Source organism: Balaenoptera ricei, chromosome 15 (assembly GCF_028023285.1).
Source record: "Balaenoptera ricei isolate mBalRic1 chromosome 15, mBalRic1.hap2, whole genome shotgun sequence".
Lineage (NCBI taxonomy): Eukaryota > Metazoa > Chordata > Mammalia > Artiodactyla > Balaenopteridae > Balaenoptera > Balaenoptera ricei.
In genome coordinates, this window is record NC_082653.1 from 36,147,299 (window position 1) to 36,167,675 (window position 20,377).

The window sequence follows — 20,377 nt, forward strand, 5'->3', positions numbered from 1 at the left end:
GCCTCATGTCCTTTGTGCTTTTCCACTGCTATACTGATAGGAAGGGTCAGGTGTAGGTCAGAGTCTTCTGAACGCCCTAGGAGACCAGGTCGACTCACAGTGTCTTGAAGGGTTAGCAACATCCCTTGCCATCCACTCCAGCCCTGGTCACCTCCAAACCTCAGGACAGAGGAGACCTGAGGGCAGTGAGCTTCTATAGGCAACACAACGACTGTGACAAGGAGGAAGCCTGGTTTCTCTGCACTCATTCTTGGTTTTGTGAACCTTCCAGAGCTGCTAAAGGCAAGGGTTCAGGTTTCATGAAGTCAAGGAAAAGAGGGAGAAAGAAAGAGGGAAAATGCACAGACAGGATGGAGGATGGACACACGAAAATTATTTTTTAAGGAAGTAATATTTTTCACTGCCTAGGCAAATGACTTTTGTGAAATTCTTATATGAAAAGCAATACACTGTTTTGTTTTTACTTAGTTATCACTATCATTAGGTTTCGATGCAAGTGGAAATTTACAATAAAATGAAAACAAATAGCATCAAGGATGATATACAATTCTGTGATAAGGTGATTTGTAATTCAGGCAATGCCCTGCTTGAGACTCATATCCTGATTTCCCACTCCAGTTGCTGCAGAAGCAAAAAATACAGAGATGAAGAAAAAAATAATGAAGTATCACTAGGCTAAAAGATTAAGACCATTACAAGAATATAAATAACGAATTTATAATGTATTACAATACAAATAAACAGTATTTTTAGTATAAAAGCTGCATTTGCACGAAGAAGCTATTTAGTAACAAATATGATTAAAATACATCAGAAACATGTTAAAGTTGTATGAGTCACATATGTCACAGTTCACACGAAACTTCACTGAAAATAAGCCATCTGAAGGCCACAAGTCCTGGTCTGAAGCTATCAAAGGCCTTTCAACCAAACCTCCTGGTTCAGGAAACATGCTCAAAAAACTGCCCCATCTGGATTCATCAGATTTGATGACTCCATGTTAGGTTTTCAAAACAAGCTATGAGGGATCAGAACGTAGGACTGAGGTAAACAGATACTAAACAAGAAGGAACTTTTCTATTAGTGCAAAAGATTTACATGAATACTTCCCAAAATATTATATTGAAAGAATGGGTCAACCACACATTTAGAATACTGGCAGAAATAACACTTTAACACTGAGATGAAGGACATATCGAAACTACTGAGACATTAGCAAAAGCACCAATCTTCCCCTTCTTTCTCTCACTTCATGCCAATTTAAGGTTTTATGCTAAAAGCTCAGGTACATTCTATCATTTCTACCCTTTTTTGGACTCTTTAATGTTTCCCATTCTGTAAAACAGGCTCCACTCTTAAAGGACTTGGTAATAAAAAGTCACATGCCAAGTACTTGCCTTAAAAGACACTTTTATCATCAACTCAAATTACACATAACCAAATCCTGGAGAACACCATAGCTATCAACAAGGATTTGGGCCATAAGAGAGTCAAAATTTGGCTTTCTCCACCATCAATATCAACCTGACCAAAGCTTGTCTGCTTTTTGTCACATTAGTAATTTTGGATTTCTTTTTGTAGTCAGAGAGGCCCGTGGCTAACAGGGATTGTGCTCCCGAGATCAGGCTGGGGGTGCGTGCCCATGTGGTGCCAGGCCCTGTGAGCTGAATGAGCAGGGTCTTGCCCCATTCATGCTTACATTTCAAAGGGAAAGGAAGTGGGATTGCCTATATGTTGCTTCAGCATGAGATCTCTAAGCAAGTTGGGGTGGTTTGGCAAGAGATGAATAATAAAAGAAAGAAACTAAGGAAAATGTAGCTAGAAGTTTCAGATTTTCCCTCTAATCAGTGAACAGGCACCCCATTCCCACTACTCATACATAAAGCACTGCACCCCCAATTCCCAAATGAACAGTTTAATTTACCTAATTTTGATATATATAAAATACTATTCTGTAACTAAATGATCCTGTAATATAGGGAGGCATGATTATTTTTTATTTTTTCAATCAAAATCATGTTTCCATGCACTTGACTTCTGGATTAAATATATTATCTACAGGAAAAATCTATCAATCCTATTGAAATGTTAATCTAATTTTAAATTATTTTGGGTTGACTTTTTTCCTTTAATTTTATATTCAGTAAGTATTGAAAATGAACCTAAAGGCTAGAAGTGGAAAGAAATTAAATTAGATATATACATCTTTCATCAGAATATTAAAAAAAAACAAAAACAAAACAGGAAAAACAGTCCCTGTAGCCAGATACTTCAACTTTTAATGGATCCGGTTCTCCAAACTGTTTTATTCCTCTTCCTCCATTTTTTTTTTTAAGTATTGCTGAGAAAGAAAATACATTTATCTCATTACATTATATAATCAGATACTATTTGGAGTCCAACTGGGAATTGGCCTTACATTTATAAAAAGCCAAAGTAGACTTTACTTCTTCATTCCTTCCCCTTTAGTGAAATACTTCACTTAAAAAAAAAAATTATTTCAATATTGCGGGGGAGGAGGTATTGTACAGAAAAGCCAAACTATGAAACCCTTCTTTTTCCATACCCTTGAACTTGAACTCAGTGATCTTTGAAAACTTTGTTTCAGCTGATTAGAAAAGAAAGAAAATCCAGTGACAGGAGGGCAGATCCAGCTCAGCTCTGATCCAGAAAGGCATGGAGCTGCCTCCCTCAGTACCATGGTGCTTTGTGTGAGGAGGTATCAGAGCCCCAGATGGTGGGAGGGGCAAGAAATGAGCACAAGTCAAGGTTTTCCCAGTCTGTCAGTTCTGTGATAGCCTCAAACTTGAGGTCGTGCTGCTGTCTGAAGAAAAAAAATATTGGCAACTCTTAATGAATGTTATTGCATTGGGGGATGAGACTGTCAGGTCACTGAGTTGGGAAGATGAAAAACAACCAACTCTGAAAACTGGATTCCATCAGAATAAAAACTCCCTTTGTATGAGGCTTGAAACAGATTCCTTCAGCCACACCAGGGTAGAGTTTCAGAACCTCCCCCTCCTCCAGTGAGCCCGAGTTCAAAGTCAGTACAACGTAAGGGTTATTGAAACAGCCAGATAGGCATATACTGCGTTTTTCTTTTTAAAGATGACAGAAGCTTTTTGAATTTCATAAACGTGCACTACTTATTATTCTGTCTGGACCCAAAGGGGTGTAGGATCAACTTTAGACATCTTTCATAAGCTTGGAATCTAACATTATGAATTTATTCTAAGATGCAAATCAGGTAGATGGATGGATTTTTAAAAAGACATTGGGCCCCCTGGGTACTTTTAGCAGGTTGAGTATTGAGAGATTTACAGGGATAAAATTCTTTACAAGATTAAGGAAGAAGGAAACGAAACCAAATCTTTCATTTCCAGATATACACTTTCATTAATTCTTTCACCAAAAGCACATCACTGAAGGAAAACCAGAAATGGTTTTTCAGTTATTATTAAAGTGGTTCAAGAGCCAGGGAACCCCTTGAGATGGAAACAAAACAACACAGTATTCAAGTTTTCTTCATAAGACTACCTTGTACTGGCAAGACTTAGGAGACTTCTGGCTTCAAAAAGAATATTGCTAAAGGAACTTTTTGGGGAAAAAAAATGACTACATTTTGGCTAAAAACAACAAGAAAAATCTCTCTTGTAAAACCCCTACTTCCTTTTGAATCTCCAAAGGTTACAACATTTCATTTGAGATGCTTGGCAGTCATGGCTTCATGGGCTGTGCTTCTTGATTATCTAAACCCTTAAGGTGGAATAAACGCAGCTGATGTCAAGCAGACTGCTGTCTGAGTCCTCTCACTAAGGACGTATTGTGAAGAGTGTGAGGAGCCTGCAGGCCCATGGTGGGAAAGTTGGAAATGTTAAAGGTAAGAAATAAAACATAAGAAGGGAGATTTAGAGAGTTGAAGATTTCCAAGCTCTTTTCTACAATAATATCCAAGGCCCTCTCAATTTCTATCTCTAAAAAGTACCCTTGTACTATGGTACCTGATATTTCTTACAGTTTGACAATAATAAATATTCAATACAAGAAGAGGAAGCAAGATATCAGCTACACCCTGAGTACGTTCATTCGCCCTGCTTTCATGTTAGGGGCCTGCAGCCTTGTCTACTGCCCATGAACAGTGCTCATGATGGCTGAGGATTGCTTCCTCTGGTCAAAACTCTGGAGCCCCAAGGAAATGAATTTGTTCTCATCACAGGTCCCAAAGAGACCCTAACAGCATGTTTGTTTTTCTGTATCCTGACTGTCATGCCTGAAAGATTCTCCTTAACATATATGAGGCTTAATGCCATAAGACTACATGGCTAGAGGTCATTTTTTAAGAGAAGCTTGCTCATTCAAGAAAAAAATAAGGATTTGGTTTAAACTGCAGACCAGAAGGAAGCTGACATATTCTTTTGGTCTGTATCCTTGGAAACACTGTCATCAGGCCGACAGTCCCTTGTCGGCATGCTGACTTCTGCGCTGTCTCACTGTGTCTTCCGCTGCCTCTGTGCCAGCTGGACCGGGCTGCTCTGGGGCATTGTCTTCAGTCCCACCAGGTCCTTCATCCTCCTGGACCTCCCTCAGGGGCCCCTGGTCCCGGGCATCACTCCTCTTCTCGTCCATGCCAGGAGCCGGGCTGTCCTCCTCGTCCTCCTCTGCTTCTTCCTCATAACCAAGGTCTTCTTTCTCTTCTTCGTCATCTACAAGGCTGTCCTTGTTTTCTTCTTCATTTGAATCATCCTTTTCTTCCTCTGCATCCTGCAATTGTTCAGTTGTATGAGCCTCCTCTGACCTAAGATTCTGCTCTGTGGAGGGAAGAGAGGGGAACATCCTCTGAATAAACAATGGGCATTCACAAATACTGTATGTTTTCACTAGTATGTGAAATCTAAAAAAATAAAACAAATGAATATAACAAAACAGAAACAGACTCATACAGAGAACAAACTAGTGGTTACCAACAGGGAGGGGCAAGATAGGGGAAGGGGATAAGAGGTACAAGCTACTAGGTACAAAATCAAGAAGACACAAGGATGTAATGTATAGCATAGGGATATAAGCAATATTTTATAATAACTTAAAATGGAGTATAATCTATAAAAATATCAAATCTCTCTGTTGTACACCTGAAACTAATATAACATTGCACATCAACTATACTTCAATTAAAGAAAGGTCATTCAGCAATTGAGTACAAGTAGCTGTGAAATGAAACAATGGGGCATATGACAGTCTTCTCCATCTTGGAACTATGTTATCACACAGGACAGATCTCTGGATGGCATCCTAGCCCCACCCATGGCCTCTCCACCTCTCTCCGGAGACTTCACTAACCATGTTGACTTTGGCAGAGCCCAGGGGCATGGAGGGCAAAGGTTCCTTTGTGCTCTGTATTTTATACCTTGTAGAATGTGCAGTGACCCACTCACTGGTCATGGTGATTGGTTCAGAACTGTGACTTAAGCCAAGCCAATCAGAGTACTTTCCAGGAGTTTTTGGCCAGAGTCAGGAGCAAAAGCTTTCTCTCTTTCTACAGGGACTGCTAAGCTGATAAAATGTGAGTTGGGGCTGTTGAAAGCTACTGAATCAGCTTCATGGAAATAGAAACCTATCATCCCTTGGGCTGTGCATGAAGCCAGAACATCCCTGGATTTTTCAGTTTTGTGAGCTAATAAAATTTTCTTTTTTCCCCTAAGTTGTTTTAAAATGGGATTCTGTTACTTTTAAGAATTCAAAGGAACATATTTTATAATTATATATGGAAGTCTCAAAGCCTTAAAAACGTCAAGAACTAAAAAGAAATATAAGCTTGTTTAGTTGAACTCCCACATAAAATTCAACAATTATGAAATCTCGTAAGAGTCTTCATGGGGACTTCCCTGGTAGTCCAGTGGTTAAGACTCTGCACTTCCACTCTAGGGGACACGGGTTCAATCTCTGGTCAGGGAACTAAGAACCCACATGCCTCATCACACAGCCAGAAAAAAAAAAAAGAGTCTTCATGCAAACAGTAGGAATAAAAGCATGGAAATCCAGGGGTATTTGGTCCCAGGAACAGTGTGAAATAGTGAAAGGATTTGGGGAGATGGCTTTTAAAGGACTCAGGACAGTTACTGGTGGCACACAGTAGACACTCAGTAAGTGACAGTTCCCCTCCCTCCCTGCTCATTCCAGTTTCAATGAAGGAAAAGATGTCAACTGATTAATGAAGGGCAAACAATTCAAGGGAAAAAGCAACTGCCAAAATGAAATGTTCCTTAATTTAAGAGAGGAGAAAAAAAAATTTTTTGCTCAAATCTATCTAGAGAACATATTTCAAAGGAATTTGGTAATGGTGATGGTTTGGTCACCTAGCAAATCAAGGGAAAAATCCACTATCTATATGAGCATGAAAGGGCACACCACAGAATTCCAAAAATACTCTATCTCATGAATCTGTCACACTTACCAGAACCTTCAGATAAATGCCTTGGAAGTGGCAGATAGAAACATTCTGATATGACCACCAAGACCTGGAGGGAAAAAAGTGATTTCACAGTGAGTGGATAGGACATTTGTTACCAAACAACCTCAAAGTTAGGTCCTGCTTCTATAACCAGACATTCATAGACAAATATCAATACATAGCAATTGGTCAAAAGTCCTCAAAAAAAGACAAGGGTATAATTAAGAATTTTCTATTTTTCAAATGTGATATAATGTAGGAAAACACTATTAACTTTAGAACAGGGGTCACAAAGTCAAATGTATACACACAGCCCACTAAAAATAGATGAGTCAAGCAAGTGTAAGCAAACAGACACTATCAGCCAAGTCTAAACTGATCTTTAAAGAAGAAAACATATTCTGACAAATAAAACTAGTCTGTACATGGGTTGTCCCTCACCAGTGGGTAACCCCGACTGCGTGGAAGAATACTTCAGGGTGGAGAATTCTTAAGAGTCCTATAAGAAATTACTACAGGGACAAACTGTGAGAAAACACTTCAGTGATGTGAACGAAATCCCATTTTAAACAGTGATTGACTGGCTTCACACCTCTGACCTTGAATGCAGCATTGAGTCACTTGCTACTTACTATAAACATGCTGTTTCCCTTGATAAAACACAAGCTCCTAAGAGGCAGGTTCATTCTAGTCCATGTTCCAGGCCTGGATGGTGTGGGCCGTGGTGATGAAACTGACAGGACGACGTGTGAATCGGGGCCAAGTCAGCGGAAGCCCCTCGCTCTCTACGCCCTCCCCATGTTCTCCCCTACACAGTGCACAACACAGAGAAGCCAGCACAGGACGAAGCTGCCCACTGAGAAGGGCTCCACAGTTCCTCTTGTACCTAGCTAGCTCCTGGAGTTCACCTACACTTTGAACAACTGCCCAGTCTTTAAAATAGGAATAGTACTTCATAAATGTGTTTTTAAGGGGCTCTAAAATTTTAAAAACCCAAAGTCATCATCCTTTTGATTCAATTTTATAAACATCAAATGAGAACCTCACTTTGATTATTACCATCTGTATATTCACTTATTACTTTACTTAATATTTGGCTCATTAGGTTCAAGATACCATGTTAACTTCTGAGGGGAAGGGTTCAAAAAGAGAAAAAAAATGGCAGTTTAATTATAAAGCAATATGGAACAGCAGTCTCATAAAAAATGAAGAAAGCTCTTTGATAGATACTTAAGAGATACAGAGATTACAGCCAGTTATGGGGGTGGGGAAGCCTCTAGAATGACCACTTGAAAGGTGGCATTTAGGGTCCTGGGCATGGTCAGGAGCGGATGGGCAGCAGCAGCTATCTGGCTCTTGTAAGCAACACCAAACTGGACCACAGGGGCTCTTGGATCCAGAGAAAGGCCTAAATGCCAGGCTGAGGAGACCCATGTGCTGGGCAGTGTTCCTCCCTGGGAAGGAACAAGCTCCAAGCCATCAAATTGATTTGAACAGCAAAGAGGAAAACATTTCCATCTGAAAAGACTGAGGTTGAAAACCTATTTGTAATATGACAGTCACTTGCTTATAGTAGCTATTCACTGGACATAATGTTCTTTGTGACTTTTTTTTTTCCTTTTGGCTTTCTTAATACCAACTGGAGGGGAAATTTTTGGTCCTTACACATTGCAAGGGAAAGAAGAAACACCTGCCAGTGACAAATAATTGGCATTTACAACAAAGCCTGGGAGGGAGTAAGTCCCACCTGCGAGATACCTGGGCCATCTAGAGTGCTAGGTAAGGGGGCCTAGCAAAGACTTATGGGACACCAGCCTCAACCTTGTCAGCTGTGTGACCCTGGGCAAGTCACTTAACTGTTCTCTCACTTGCACTTTCTCTTGAAAGGACAGGCTTGGGACTAATCTATCACTAAGGGCTGTTTTATGTCTCTAAGAGTACATAATTCCATTATACTGTCTTCCTTCCCAGAAATTGGGAGGAAAACCCTCTCATTCTATCAGTTCAGGATCTATTTTCCAGTCTCAAGGACCACTCTCTTGGGATGAGTCACTTTCTGAGCCACTAAGAATGGCACTGTTTAAAAACAGGGTCTATATAGGATTGGTGTCCTCATCTTCATCTTCCCTTCCATGGTTAGATTTTCAGGTTTCAGCTTAGCAGACAGCCAGGCATCTAAAAGAGGAGAGTAGACGGATTTGCCATCTTTCAGAGGAAAGATGAAACCTCCTTCCACTAGGAACTGGTCAGCAGCATGTAGAAAAATAGTCCACCCAAGCTGCAAAATCCAGACAGTGTCTATACATACCAGCCGAAATGGAGACCAGATAATAGAGGCAGAAGATTGCTACCTGTGTTTTCCATTGCTTTTCTGCCTGTCTACAGCTTTGCTCTCTTCCATCCTTCAAAGGAGAGTTGCTGATGTCAGAAAATGATGTGGCCTGAGTGATTTGATACACAGACTATGCACTTAAGGATCTTTCCCATATTGGTTTAAAATGCAAAATATATACTTGATTTCTAAAACTGAGCCCTTTGTTTACATGAGAAAAATAACATTTAGTAAAATATTTCAACCATTACTAGGCTCAATCAAAACAGCAAACAAAAATCAAACTAGCAGCCTTGTTTTGACTTCCCATCTTTTAAAATTAAGGAAAAATAGGAAATGTAATAGTCAGGCTTATGGGAAACAATGACTTGATCAGGAAATCACTTCACTATGGAAAACATCCTGCCCCTCCTGGCCACTGCATAAGTTAAACTCCATAAAGACTCAGAGAGGGAAGGAGACCCTCCAAGGTCACCAAGACCAAGTTTCACATAACTGCACACTGGGCCTTGCTTTCAGCCCCCAGTTAATGGCAAAGGTGACACAGAGCAATGAACTGCTCACCTGGAGACCTCATTGAAGGCAAAAATTCTAGCTGTTGTGTTTCTTTTAACATGTTACAGTTGTAGAAAAGGCATTTTGAGCAGAGACATGTGTTTGCTATTTTATGGAAATGTATTAACAGAAAACGTATGAGTCTATTACTGCTTTGAAATTATTATTTCCTTAAATAACGTTCTCTTCCCAACTTCTTATGAAGGAACAGTAATCTCTGTCACTTAGTCACTTGAATAGTCTAGAATCAACTCTCTTCTTTCTTCAGGTCAAGCCTCTAATAACCTTCCTACACTGATTATTTGACTCTAAGTTTCCAAATAACTTAGGGCTTAGGCAGGCCTGACTTCTTGGACTTAAGGTCAACCTCAAAAGTAAAATTCTAAAACTCTTTATGTAAGAAGAGTTTTCAATGATCTTCCAATAGGCCCACACTCAAACTACATTCTCCATAACTCCATCTCAGAATCGCCCAGGATCTCATACTGTTCCCCTTACAGAAGCCTCACACTCATGCAGCTCCAGAGTAGACGGTAGATGGGAGAAGCACATTTATATCCAAAGTCAAAGTTATATCCAAAGTTCAAGTTATATCCAAAGTCAAATCATTTTAGGCCAGAGCATTAGGGAAATGTTAATTAGCAGTAAGATTAATGCGGCAGAATGGAACATACCTAGGACCTAATGAATGACATATCTAAGTTCTATCTTCACCCATGAAGTTAACATCAGCAATCAAATGACAAATATAAACTATAATATGAAGTAAGCATGTTCATAGCAAAATAAAATCGAGCTTCCTTGGCTCCTTGGAATATGACTTTGTAGTACCAAGTTGTGACTTGCTATAAAATGCTAACATTTTAAGCTTATTTTTTAAAAGACCTTGCAAAAGAGCTGAAATACATTACAAAATGTAAGGATAGACTTTAAGACAATCTTACCTAAAGGGCTGTCCTTTTTATACAAATTTTTAGTGATCATCAATTATTCCTATCATACAGTGTTTAAGGGTTATGTGACTAGTATATAGTATAGTAACTTTTACGAACTTCTTAGACTTTAAAGCTCAAACTGATCAAGTGTAGGTAAAGAGAAAGATTTCAAAAATATATACAACCAAGAGTAAAACATGCCCAAACATTTATAGTTGCCTATATAGTTAAGTAAATAAATGTATTATTCCAACACTTACCTAAAACTCTAGGGAGAAAATACACACATACCTAATGGACAGTAATTTTCATATCCAAAGAAGACATAGTGATGTGGTTTGCATCTTATTTTTTCACATAATAATGACTGTGTTTTTTATCCACATTATCTTACACACTTCACCATGGGAAAACTGCAGTGTATGTATAAGCAGCTGGTGAGTTTAGAGGTTCAATTTGAGTATACGAACAGGAAAAATCATCTTGTTCACCCAAGGAACAAATTCACAGCTTTTGCCTTATCACCACAGTGTTCTAATCAAGTAGGCAATTTGTGAATTCACAGCTGACTCAGTTGTCTTGGAAACTGACTATGAATTCAAGTAAGTCTCTATTTCTTTCTTCATCACTGCCTATATTTTGGGTAGCACATGACTTCAGAATATTTAAGGAAGAGGATTAGGCAATAATAATTTAATGAATTTTCCAGTATTTCTCAAATTTCCATTGAAAGCAGTATCAAACAAGCAAATGTTATTTAACTGCTTAGATTACACACAAAATGATGTTTGTTTATGAGCTTTTTCTTTCTTGGCTGCTTTCCAGTTTTGCATGAAACCAACTGGCTTTAAAGACAAGAAAAAGATTGGCAGTATCTCTTACCAGACCCATGAAAAGGCCAAAAATCAAGGTGGCTATGATGAAAAAGACATAAGAACACCAAGCAGGAACTCCAAGGGTCACTGTGAAATAGTTGTGAAGATGCTGTAATCAGAAGAAAAAAGTAAAAAGAAATATATTTATAATGAGGACTAAGAATGTTTGAATCTCCCTCTTTACCTATAACTCAAGTCTGCAAATTGTTTCTACTTATATGAGCTCCCACAAAGGTCGTCCAGCGGTTTATGCATCTATATGATTCTTCAAGAACAAGTCAAATTTTACAACATTGAGAATCTGAGAGTAATAATCAAGGTCATATCTAGTAAGAGTTATACTTCCTTGAAGTTCGTGATCAAATAGAACTCTGGTAGAATTGGTTATCTAGTCCCTTCTTCCATCCTGAGATTTTTTTGGTCGCTCTGCCCTAATAATTTATAACCTTAATTTTTACTCATAATATGGCATCCATAAAAAATTAAACTTCTTGGGCCTTTACCAATTTTTAAGTAGAGCTAAATTACTACTTACGGAACATCAACCATTTAAAATGTCTCCGTGCTTCCTTTTTCTAATCAGACTCTTATTGCTCTACCCTCACCCATCCTTAACAACTTTCTTAATCACCATAAAACCTGAATGTAATAATAGAAGAAATTTTCCAGTTAATTCATTATGAACAAATAAGATTTCATCAGTCTTCGAATAGAGTGCACATCCCTTCTTGTTTACTGTCCCCTGGGACTCTATTTGATGCCAAACACTAAAAACTAAGTGAGGAGATACAATCTTAGCTAGAAATTATTTACATGCTAAATCATACAGGAATTACAGATATCATCCTGCTAGTCTGGAGTCAAAGCACATTTATATGTGGACTTGCAAGAGCCATGCTGCCTCATGATGGCTTTGTGATCATCTATTTTAGGCTCTTACAGCTTCAAAAACATTCACTAAAAAACCAATAGTTTCATGATTTTGTTATGTCTATAGATAGTTTTATCTATAAAATTACTGAGCACAGGATGAAATGGCTTCAAGCTAAATACACCAGCAAGCAGATATAATGACTGAATGACTTGACTAGAACTGATAAGGTTGATGAAAATGAGGCCAAGATTCTATTTTAATTTAATATTTCTCAAAACCTAAGTTACTCGACTATCTCCCATTGGCTTCTCAGTTTATAACTGTCAATACAATTAAATAATATATTTTATTCTGGCTTAATTCAGAATAATAAACAAAAAAGCTTGTTAACTGATCTAGAATAATCTGAGATCTCTTCTCTCCAATTTTTTACCCAGCAGTAGAGATATATCTAAAGACTCACCAAGTTTTTAAATACACATAATCAGTGTTCAATAAATATTTATTGAATAAGGAAAAGATACTAGCAAATCCTTAAACTATTCATAAGAAACGCAAACAACTCTTGATTTGAAAAACTGTCATCTGTCCTCTGTTGATGGCACTGGTCGTCACTCTGTCTTCAGCCAGGGCAATTATTTATTAAGAATAATCTAGTATTCTGCAGCCCAACTAGGCAAAAGAGGTATTTGGGATACAAAAGGTTGTTTCATTTAAACTCTGTTCAATGGAAGTTTTAAGATGCATTGCACAGTTCTCTACTTTAGGAAATTTTGTATATTGAACATAGTTTATTTATGCTTTTCTTGATTATTCAATGTCATCATCAAGATTAAACTGTGGGGGCTTCCCTGGTGGCGCAGTGGTTAAGAATCTGCCTGCCAGTGCAGGGGATGCGGGTTCGAGCCCTGGTCTGGGAAGATCCCACATGCCGCGGAGCAACTGGGCCCATGAGCCACAACTACTGAGCCTGCACGTCTGGAGCCTGTGTTCCGCAACAAGAGAGGCCGCGATAGTGAGAGGCCCGCGCACCGCGATGAAGAGTGGCCCCCCACTTGCCACAACTAGAGAAAGCCCTCACACAGAAACGAAGATCCAACACAGCCAAAAATAAATAAATTAATTAATTATTTTAAAAAAAACAAAAAAGATTAAACTGTGTAATGTGCCAAAGAATTAGAAGACATGGAAAGCCAGTATTCCTTTGTGCTGATCCATGGATGTATGAATTCTGGCACTTGCTTCACAAGTAATATCTGTCCATATAGTTGGAATGAATAACAGCATCCAGTTATAAGTCCTTCTGGACACTGTCTTGTGCCCTTTTGCAAATTAAATGATTTAAGAAACCCTCAAGAAATTTTCTAAGTTATTTTCTAGGATTCAGTAAATTGTGAGCCTTTGAATCACTGTGTTCTGAGCCACAGTCTTAGTGCTTTCAAAAACATCCTCTTTATAATAGGTTCCACTTCAATTTTCTAGTATCAACTTACTCTTTAAAGGGTTTATTTGAGCTTCTTAGAGAAACTCTGCCATCTTGTGGTCTTTTAAGGTGATTATTACTAAAGCCTCATTAATCAAGTGGTGTTCTCACAACTGCAGCCACAAATCTTTACCTGTTTACTTTGTCTGAGTCCACGATGGTTTCAGAGTACCTTTAAGAGTATTAGGGTTCCTGGTACCAGGCACTTGAAGTTTTGCTGTATATATGTTTCCAAGTAATAACTGATTAAAACTGATCTAGTTCAATTTTAGATTTCTGTGTTTCCTTTCGTTGCCAGGCAAAGTAACAGTTTTCACTTGTGGAAAATACTGACCTAGTTCAATATTATATGTGCTCATTACAAGGAAGCATCCTGTTGTTTACTTATGCACGAAGATGTCACCTGCTGGGCCCAATACCTTATACTTTTGCAATAGGTAACTGAATTAGAGCTAATTTTTGGCTACATACATTTTGGCTACATACATTTGAATGCGAGAACTAAATGAAGAATAAACGAGAAGAACATTCCAACCAGTGGTCAGATGGATTTAAGGAATGGAGCCAGGCCAAGGTGTCCAGGGGTCAGAGGTGGAGCCTCCTCTCCCCAGGGAGACCAGCACGCCCTCTGGGATCTGAACTACTGCAGGTCAGGTTAAATCCCGCCCAAGGGCACCAACCATCCAGCCCAGCATTGCACAGTCTCATTCAGAGCTGGGCTGGCCCCAAAGGACAGAGAGCCTTTTGAATTTAAATCCCATCTGCATCACAGGATATACCCTGAGGAGTTTGGGGACGATCCTTAAACCCCTTTCAGACACAGATTAGAATCCTCAAAATATCCTCCCTGTGTGGGAGTAGCTCAGAAAGCCTTCTCCCAGTGATCGCCAATGGCTCACTTCCCCTTCTATGTTCTACCCTCTCAATACCTCCAACAAGACACAAATCTGCAGCCTCTTGTAGGCTCGAGGGGAGATGACTTGTGGATGGGCACCATCTCACTGTAATATGGTTCCAGATATTTTTACAAAGAACAAAAAATCCAAAAACAGTAAGAGAAGAGACACCACCATCTAAAACACAGGGGGATGTTTTAGAGTTTTATAATTCACTCTGGTTCTTCTCCAGTCTAAACATTCATGGCCTTTAATTCTCATCATGAGACATTTATAAAGCATTAAATCTTCTCCATCACACAGAGTGTCCTCCCAAGACTGTAGCACACCTTACTGGAACTAAAATTTGCCATATGCCTGCATCTTTTCAGAACAACAGTAACACTGAGGAGAGGTATTAACTTACATCCTATATTAGCTCAGTAAGCAGCACAAATTCAACAAATAAAGTCATGCTTAAATACATTCAAATGCTAAACCTAGTTAACAAAAGTGCACATTGTACAACTGTCATAAAACCCTATTTCAATCCTATCAACCGTGGTTAAAAAATAAGTGAAAAAAGATAAAGTATTTCTTGTTGTCTAATCAGCGGAAAAAGTAAAATAATGATGACAACAATGATTAATGAATATAAGTAACAAAAAACAGTTCTCAAGTACATGATAGGTACCAGGTTCTATGCTAAGCACAGAACAACTGTCTATGGCAGGGAAAACAAATGGGTTGGGAAACATACAGCGGGTGGAGAACAGTGACTTATTTCCTGGAAGAAAGACACTACCTCTCGAGTCTCTGCAGCCAACTGTAAAAAGAGATGAGAAGACACGAAGGCTGGGCAGCCTGTGCACACATGTGCTCTAGACACAGGATTCCGAACCATGACTGTGGCACCAGCCTTAACAGCGGTGCTTCCCACGTTCAGTCTCTGCACATCATTTTCATGGCATTAGCCCTGCCTGTACTATCTTTGAGACTATTAACATTTTTCATTAAGTTGAGTCACTTTTAAGTTGATTAAAATTTTAATGACATTTTATATTGCTACTACAGACAGAATATCAGTATCAATTCTGTACCTAGAAGATGTCTACTCTTTGAGAAACTTCTCTTGTACATCTTGCAGGCTTCAGTGAATCCTGTGAGGTGGGCAGAATGTCAAGACTATACATGAGGATAGGAATTAGAGCTAAAGTGGCAATGACTTCTATGAGTTTATTTAAAAATTAAAATATATAAGTGGATACCATCATGACTGGATTTGAAAGACAACTGGAATTTTGGTGACAGAAAAAACCCTCCAGATTATCTACTCTTGCCCTACACTGTGGTATAAATTACCTATCAAGGATCCCTAGGATTCTAGGTGACAGCAGGGAACTCACAGGACCTGGTTTATAAGGCTGTTCAAGGAACTTCCTCACCTCAAGGGTTTATTCAAGCAAGAACATATGAGAGATCAATACAGAGTTAAGAAAGCCAAATTCAGACCCAACAAAATCCCTGAGTTCATCAGAACTCAGCTGTGTGGGTGTCATCACCAGGTGACCTGGCATCCTGAGGACCAGCTTTTATCTCCAGGATGCCAGACCCAGCAAGCTGGCTTCAGTCCTAAGGAAGAAACTCAAAGACTTTAAGGAATCACTAGTTCAGTAGGCTCTGATCTTCTAGATATTGCTCTTTTTTTTGTTTTCTCTTTTTCATTAGAGAAAACTTAGAAATACAGAAAAAGAGATTTAAAAAAATCAGCCACTATTTCAATATCAGAGGTAACCATTGTTGATATCTGATTAATTTCTCCCTAAGGCATTTTCCTATATACACACAAACTCCATATAAACAAAACACTACACAAACTGCTTTGTCATCTCTTCCCCCACTTAATAATATGCAATTTTCCCTATGGAAGTATCTACATCTAACTAGCAACCCATCCACGGGACACTGTTGCTGAGAAAAGACTGACTCCTATCTGTCTATGCATCCACAAAAACCTCAGTATGGTAAAAGAGACTGTGGATTGGCATCAACAATCTTGCCTCACTGGCATTAGCCCCTCTGCGTCTTTCTTTCTTCCCTGTTTTTACCTTCTTCCTCAGAGTCTTTACACTCTTTTAGTTCCAGTGCTGTGTTTCTTCTGTTCACTGTTAATACACTTGCACTACAGTTTTATATTATCTAGACTTGAGTTAAAAACAGATTATGTTGCCCACAATTACATACTCAACATTGATGTGAGGATCTTGGGCACGGGAGAAGAACCAGCTAAATAAGCTAACTGAGCAGCCAGATGGTCAGCTAGGAGAACGGGCTCAGTAAGTATCAGTAGTTCTGTAAGGACAAGGCAAACTATACCTAGAGGTTGCAGTGGGAATCAGAGACTGATGCATAGCCGAGAACTGGGTCACACCAGGCCAGAGATCATACCCTCTGAATAAGAGGACAAGGGCTGAATTCTGAAAACACAGGTGGTGAGAGCCCTTCCCAGAGATTTGATGAAAGGCTGGGGACTGGTTTCTAAGAACAAAAGAAATTACAAAAGTTTGTCAAGAGGCTTGGGGAAACCAGATGCTGATACAGAGGGTAATACCAGATTTCTATTATAGATATTTAAGGTAATGTGTACACATATGAGGAGACTAAAATAACCTACAAACCTACCATCTACATTCTTTTAGTCATGTACATCCCCACCCCGTCCCCCACCACACATACACACACAATCTACAATCAGGGCAAATGTATTAGTGACCCCAATAAATATAAATGGACTAAGTTTATCAGTGAAAAGAATTACTTCTTGCTATATGCTTTTTAAAAGATTCACTTAAAACATAACAACAAAAAGGTTGAAAGTAGAAAAAAATATCCCAGGTATGCATTAACCAGAAAGAAAAAATAAGGTATTAATATTAGACAAAATGACCTAATAGAAGGTAAAATGCAATTGCTGTGTGTCAAATTCTATAGTTTATCTTATAAAATTGTATTTTTTGTTCTTTTTAAAAATATCTGGAAAGTCTAAATACACATATATATAAAATATATAAATATCATATATACTTTACTTCTCAGTCCTAATAAGAACATCTTAATTGGTTATTCAGAGATGGATCATATTCTATTCTCCAAATGGCCTTTTCTCTGCAGTCCAGTACATCCACACAGAATCCATCCATGCTGCCCAAGGCTGTGCACTGTGCCTACAAAGATAAAACATCAACTCCTGGCCTCGATGTGCTCCAAATGCCACACATTGTAATCATTTGCATGACATGATGAAAAATTGCAACTCCTTGTTTATCAGCCAAGCTATAAGAGGTCTGAGCAATTAATTATTTTCCCTGGTACTATCTTTGAAAATAAAACTACTCTTTAACAATGTGTGAAGGTCACAATCAGCTTCCATCTAAGCTCTTCTTAACCCTCAGAACAAATTCATCTCTTGACCTGCAGTTATAATAGGTTCTGTGCTAAGATCTTGATGATGATTCCTCACACTTATTAAATTATCCTCTTGGATTAGACGTTATATGGTTATAAGGTTTTCAGATAGCTATCAGAATATATGACTCCATTGACCTTTAGTGTCAAAATACTGCAATAGGCTGAATCCCTTACTCTCAGTTCCTGGTTTGCAATTCGTAATTCTCAACCTTTGAATAAACTTCTTGACAATATTACGAAAATATCAGAAGAAAACCATATGAAACTCAAACTATCTGAAAAGAGGAAAAACGTTAGTTATTGTTTAATATGATATACAAATGTCAAAACAAACAGTTAACAAATTTTAACCAAAAAAGACTGAATCTAAGTCACCAATTTTCTATTTTAAAAAACAAACAAAAAAAAAACCCTAAAGTAGGTATCTCACAAAGCAGGAAATGTAATACAACTGAGAAACTGGGACACAAAAAATTGTTCTTAAATTTCCCTAAACATACAGTAATATGCATGAAAAACAGAGAGTCTTCATGAGCTCCCTGAATATTAAGTTCCAAATATGATGCATGACCTATAATCATAGCTTAGAAAAGACAAATATAGGCAGGGACTCACTTCTAAAGATCTTTTGAAATACTTTAAGGATATATATTTAATTCCACAGCAATTTTGTCAAATATGGTAGGATTTATTAGTTCACCCTACATGTAAAGAGGAGCAAAAGCTTATGTGATACATTCAAGATTATGTAACAGTTCAACATTTTAACCTAAATAAGTTCTAAGTCACTGAAAGGACTCAGTGAAATGATACAATCACACATATCAGGGGCTCTCTTCCTTAAAGGGCCACATCATAAATATTTTAGGCTTGTGGGCCATATGATCTCCATCACAACTACTCATCTTTACCACTGTAGTGTGAAAGCAGTCACAGAATACAAGTAATAAGTGCATGTGACTGTGTTCCAACAAAACTTTATTTACCAAAAAGGGCGGCCCGGCCCTCCCACAAGTTGGCTGATCCCTGACAAATCTTTGATCTGTAGGGAGATTACAACAATGGGAAAATAAGATGAAGTGAAACCACATAAGCCCTTTCAGCTTTGTTAAAAGGATTCATTACCAATCTAAGAAAATATGACTTTGACACAGTAGTTACAGGTCCCTGTCCAATTTATGTCCTTAGAAGGATACAAAGACACATTTCCACTGTGACCCCATGTAAGAGTAGTTGTGTGGCTTAAAAAGAAAACGGAAATTATAAAACCATTTATAAGTGTTATATTCCAATTATTTAGAACCTACCTTCTCACTCTTAAAAAACGCCTCTGCCCATATAATAATAAAGGGCATATTTACTCACCCATATCTTGCCAGAGATGCTAAAAAGACCAGCCATTCCAGACATCCTAAAAAAATAAAGAGGAGAACCACTGGTGATGTATGGTATTAAAAAAAACAAACACAAGATTCAAGTCACAAGGACTACTCCTCCACTTCTTGCAATACATTGCCCTCTCTCCTGGATTCACTTCCATCCTTACAGAGCTTAGACCCCATGGTCACCATCTGAATTACTCTGCTGCAAATACGGTCAAGTCCCTGATCCTTTCTCCCTGCATGGTGCATGCCTGGCGAAATCCCTAACCCTGAGCAGCTGAATGTCTCTGGGGAAAAATCACGATCTCCCCTCACAGCCACAAACCTCAGCGAGCCCTCAATACGGCCCAGTCCCACTGTAATCTTTTAGGCTCTTACCTGAGATGATAGCTCATATCCTTTTCTCTCCCTTCAAACTTTACACACCCTCCCCTCCCCATGCACTCTCAGCTAACAAACACTCCTTGTCTGTCACTGCAAAATCAGAAGCCATTATGTGATCTCTCTTATCTTCCCAGCAGCAAATCTGAGCCTGGTGTACAACTGCATCCACCTTCTCCTATTGCAACAGAGAAAGTCTACCTGCCTGACCACAGTCCAAACCCTCCACTCGTGCCTTGGACCCCATCCCTTCTGTCTTGCTAATGACTTGGTTTTTCCTGTCATCCCATTTCCTGCATCAGCAATTTCTCCCTCTCTGCTGGATCATTTTCATCTGCATGAAAACATGTTCTACCCTCTCTCATCTTTTGAAAAGAGCATCACTGGACCTCAGATGGCCCTCCAGCTTAGCTTCACAAACTTCTCCAAAGAGAAGCCTACGCTTGCTGCTGCTTCTTCCTCACCGTATCTTTAACCCATTCAAATCTGGCTTCCATCCCCACTACTGCACTATCACTCCTTGTCAAGGCCACAATGACATCGCATTGCTTCACTCAATGTCTTTGTCTCAGACTTGATCTCCCTTAACCCCTTGGTAACATGGGACACAAGTGACTATTCCCTCCTTCTTGAGCACCTTTTACTTGGCTTCTAGGAAACTGTGTACCCTCGCCTGTCCTCCTGCCTCACTGGTACTCATTTTCAATTTCCTTTTGCTGACTCCTTCTCTACCCAACTTCTTAACTTTGGAGTGTCTTGTGGCTCAGGC

The 20,377-nt window shown here is 38.9% G+C and overlaps 1 protein-coding gene across 1 annotated transcript in view; it reads right to left on the reverse strand.

Moving 5' to 3' along the window:
* Window positions 1-542: 542 nt before the first annotated feature.
* The window catches only part of TMX4 (thioredoxin related transmembrane protein 4), a 44,255-nt gene continuing 24,420 nt past the window's right edge, over window positions 543-20,377 (reverse strand). The window contains exons 5-8 of the mRNA XM_059896451.1: window positions 19,211-19,256; window positions 11,153-11,254; window positions 6,452-6,515; window positions 543-4,808 (exon numbers count right to left, since the gene is read on the reverse strand). Of these exons, the coding sequence (XP_059752434.1) occupies window positions 4,444-4,808; window positions 6,452-6,515; window positions 11,153-11,254; window positions 19,211-19,256 (577 nt within the window). The 3' untranslated portion in view covers window positions 543-4,443. The remainder of the gene's footprint in view (window positions 4,809-6,451; window positions 6,516-11,152; window positions 11,255-19,210; window positions 19,257-20,377) is intronic.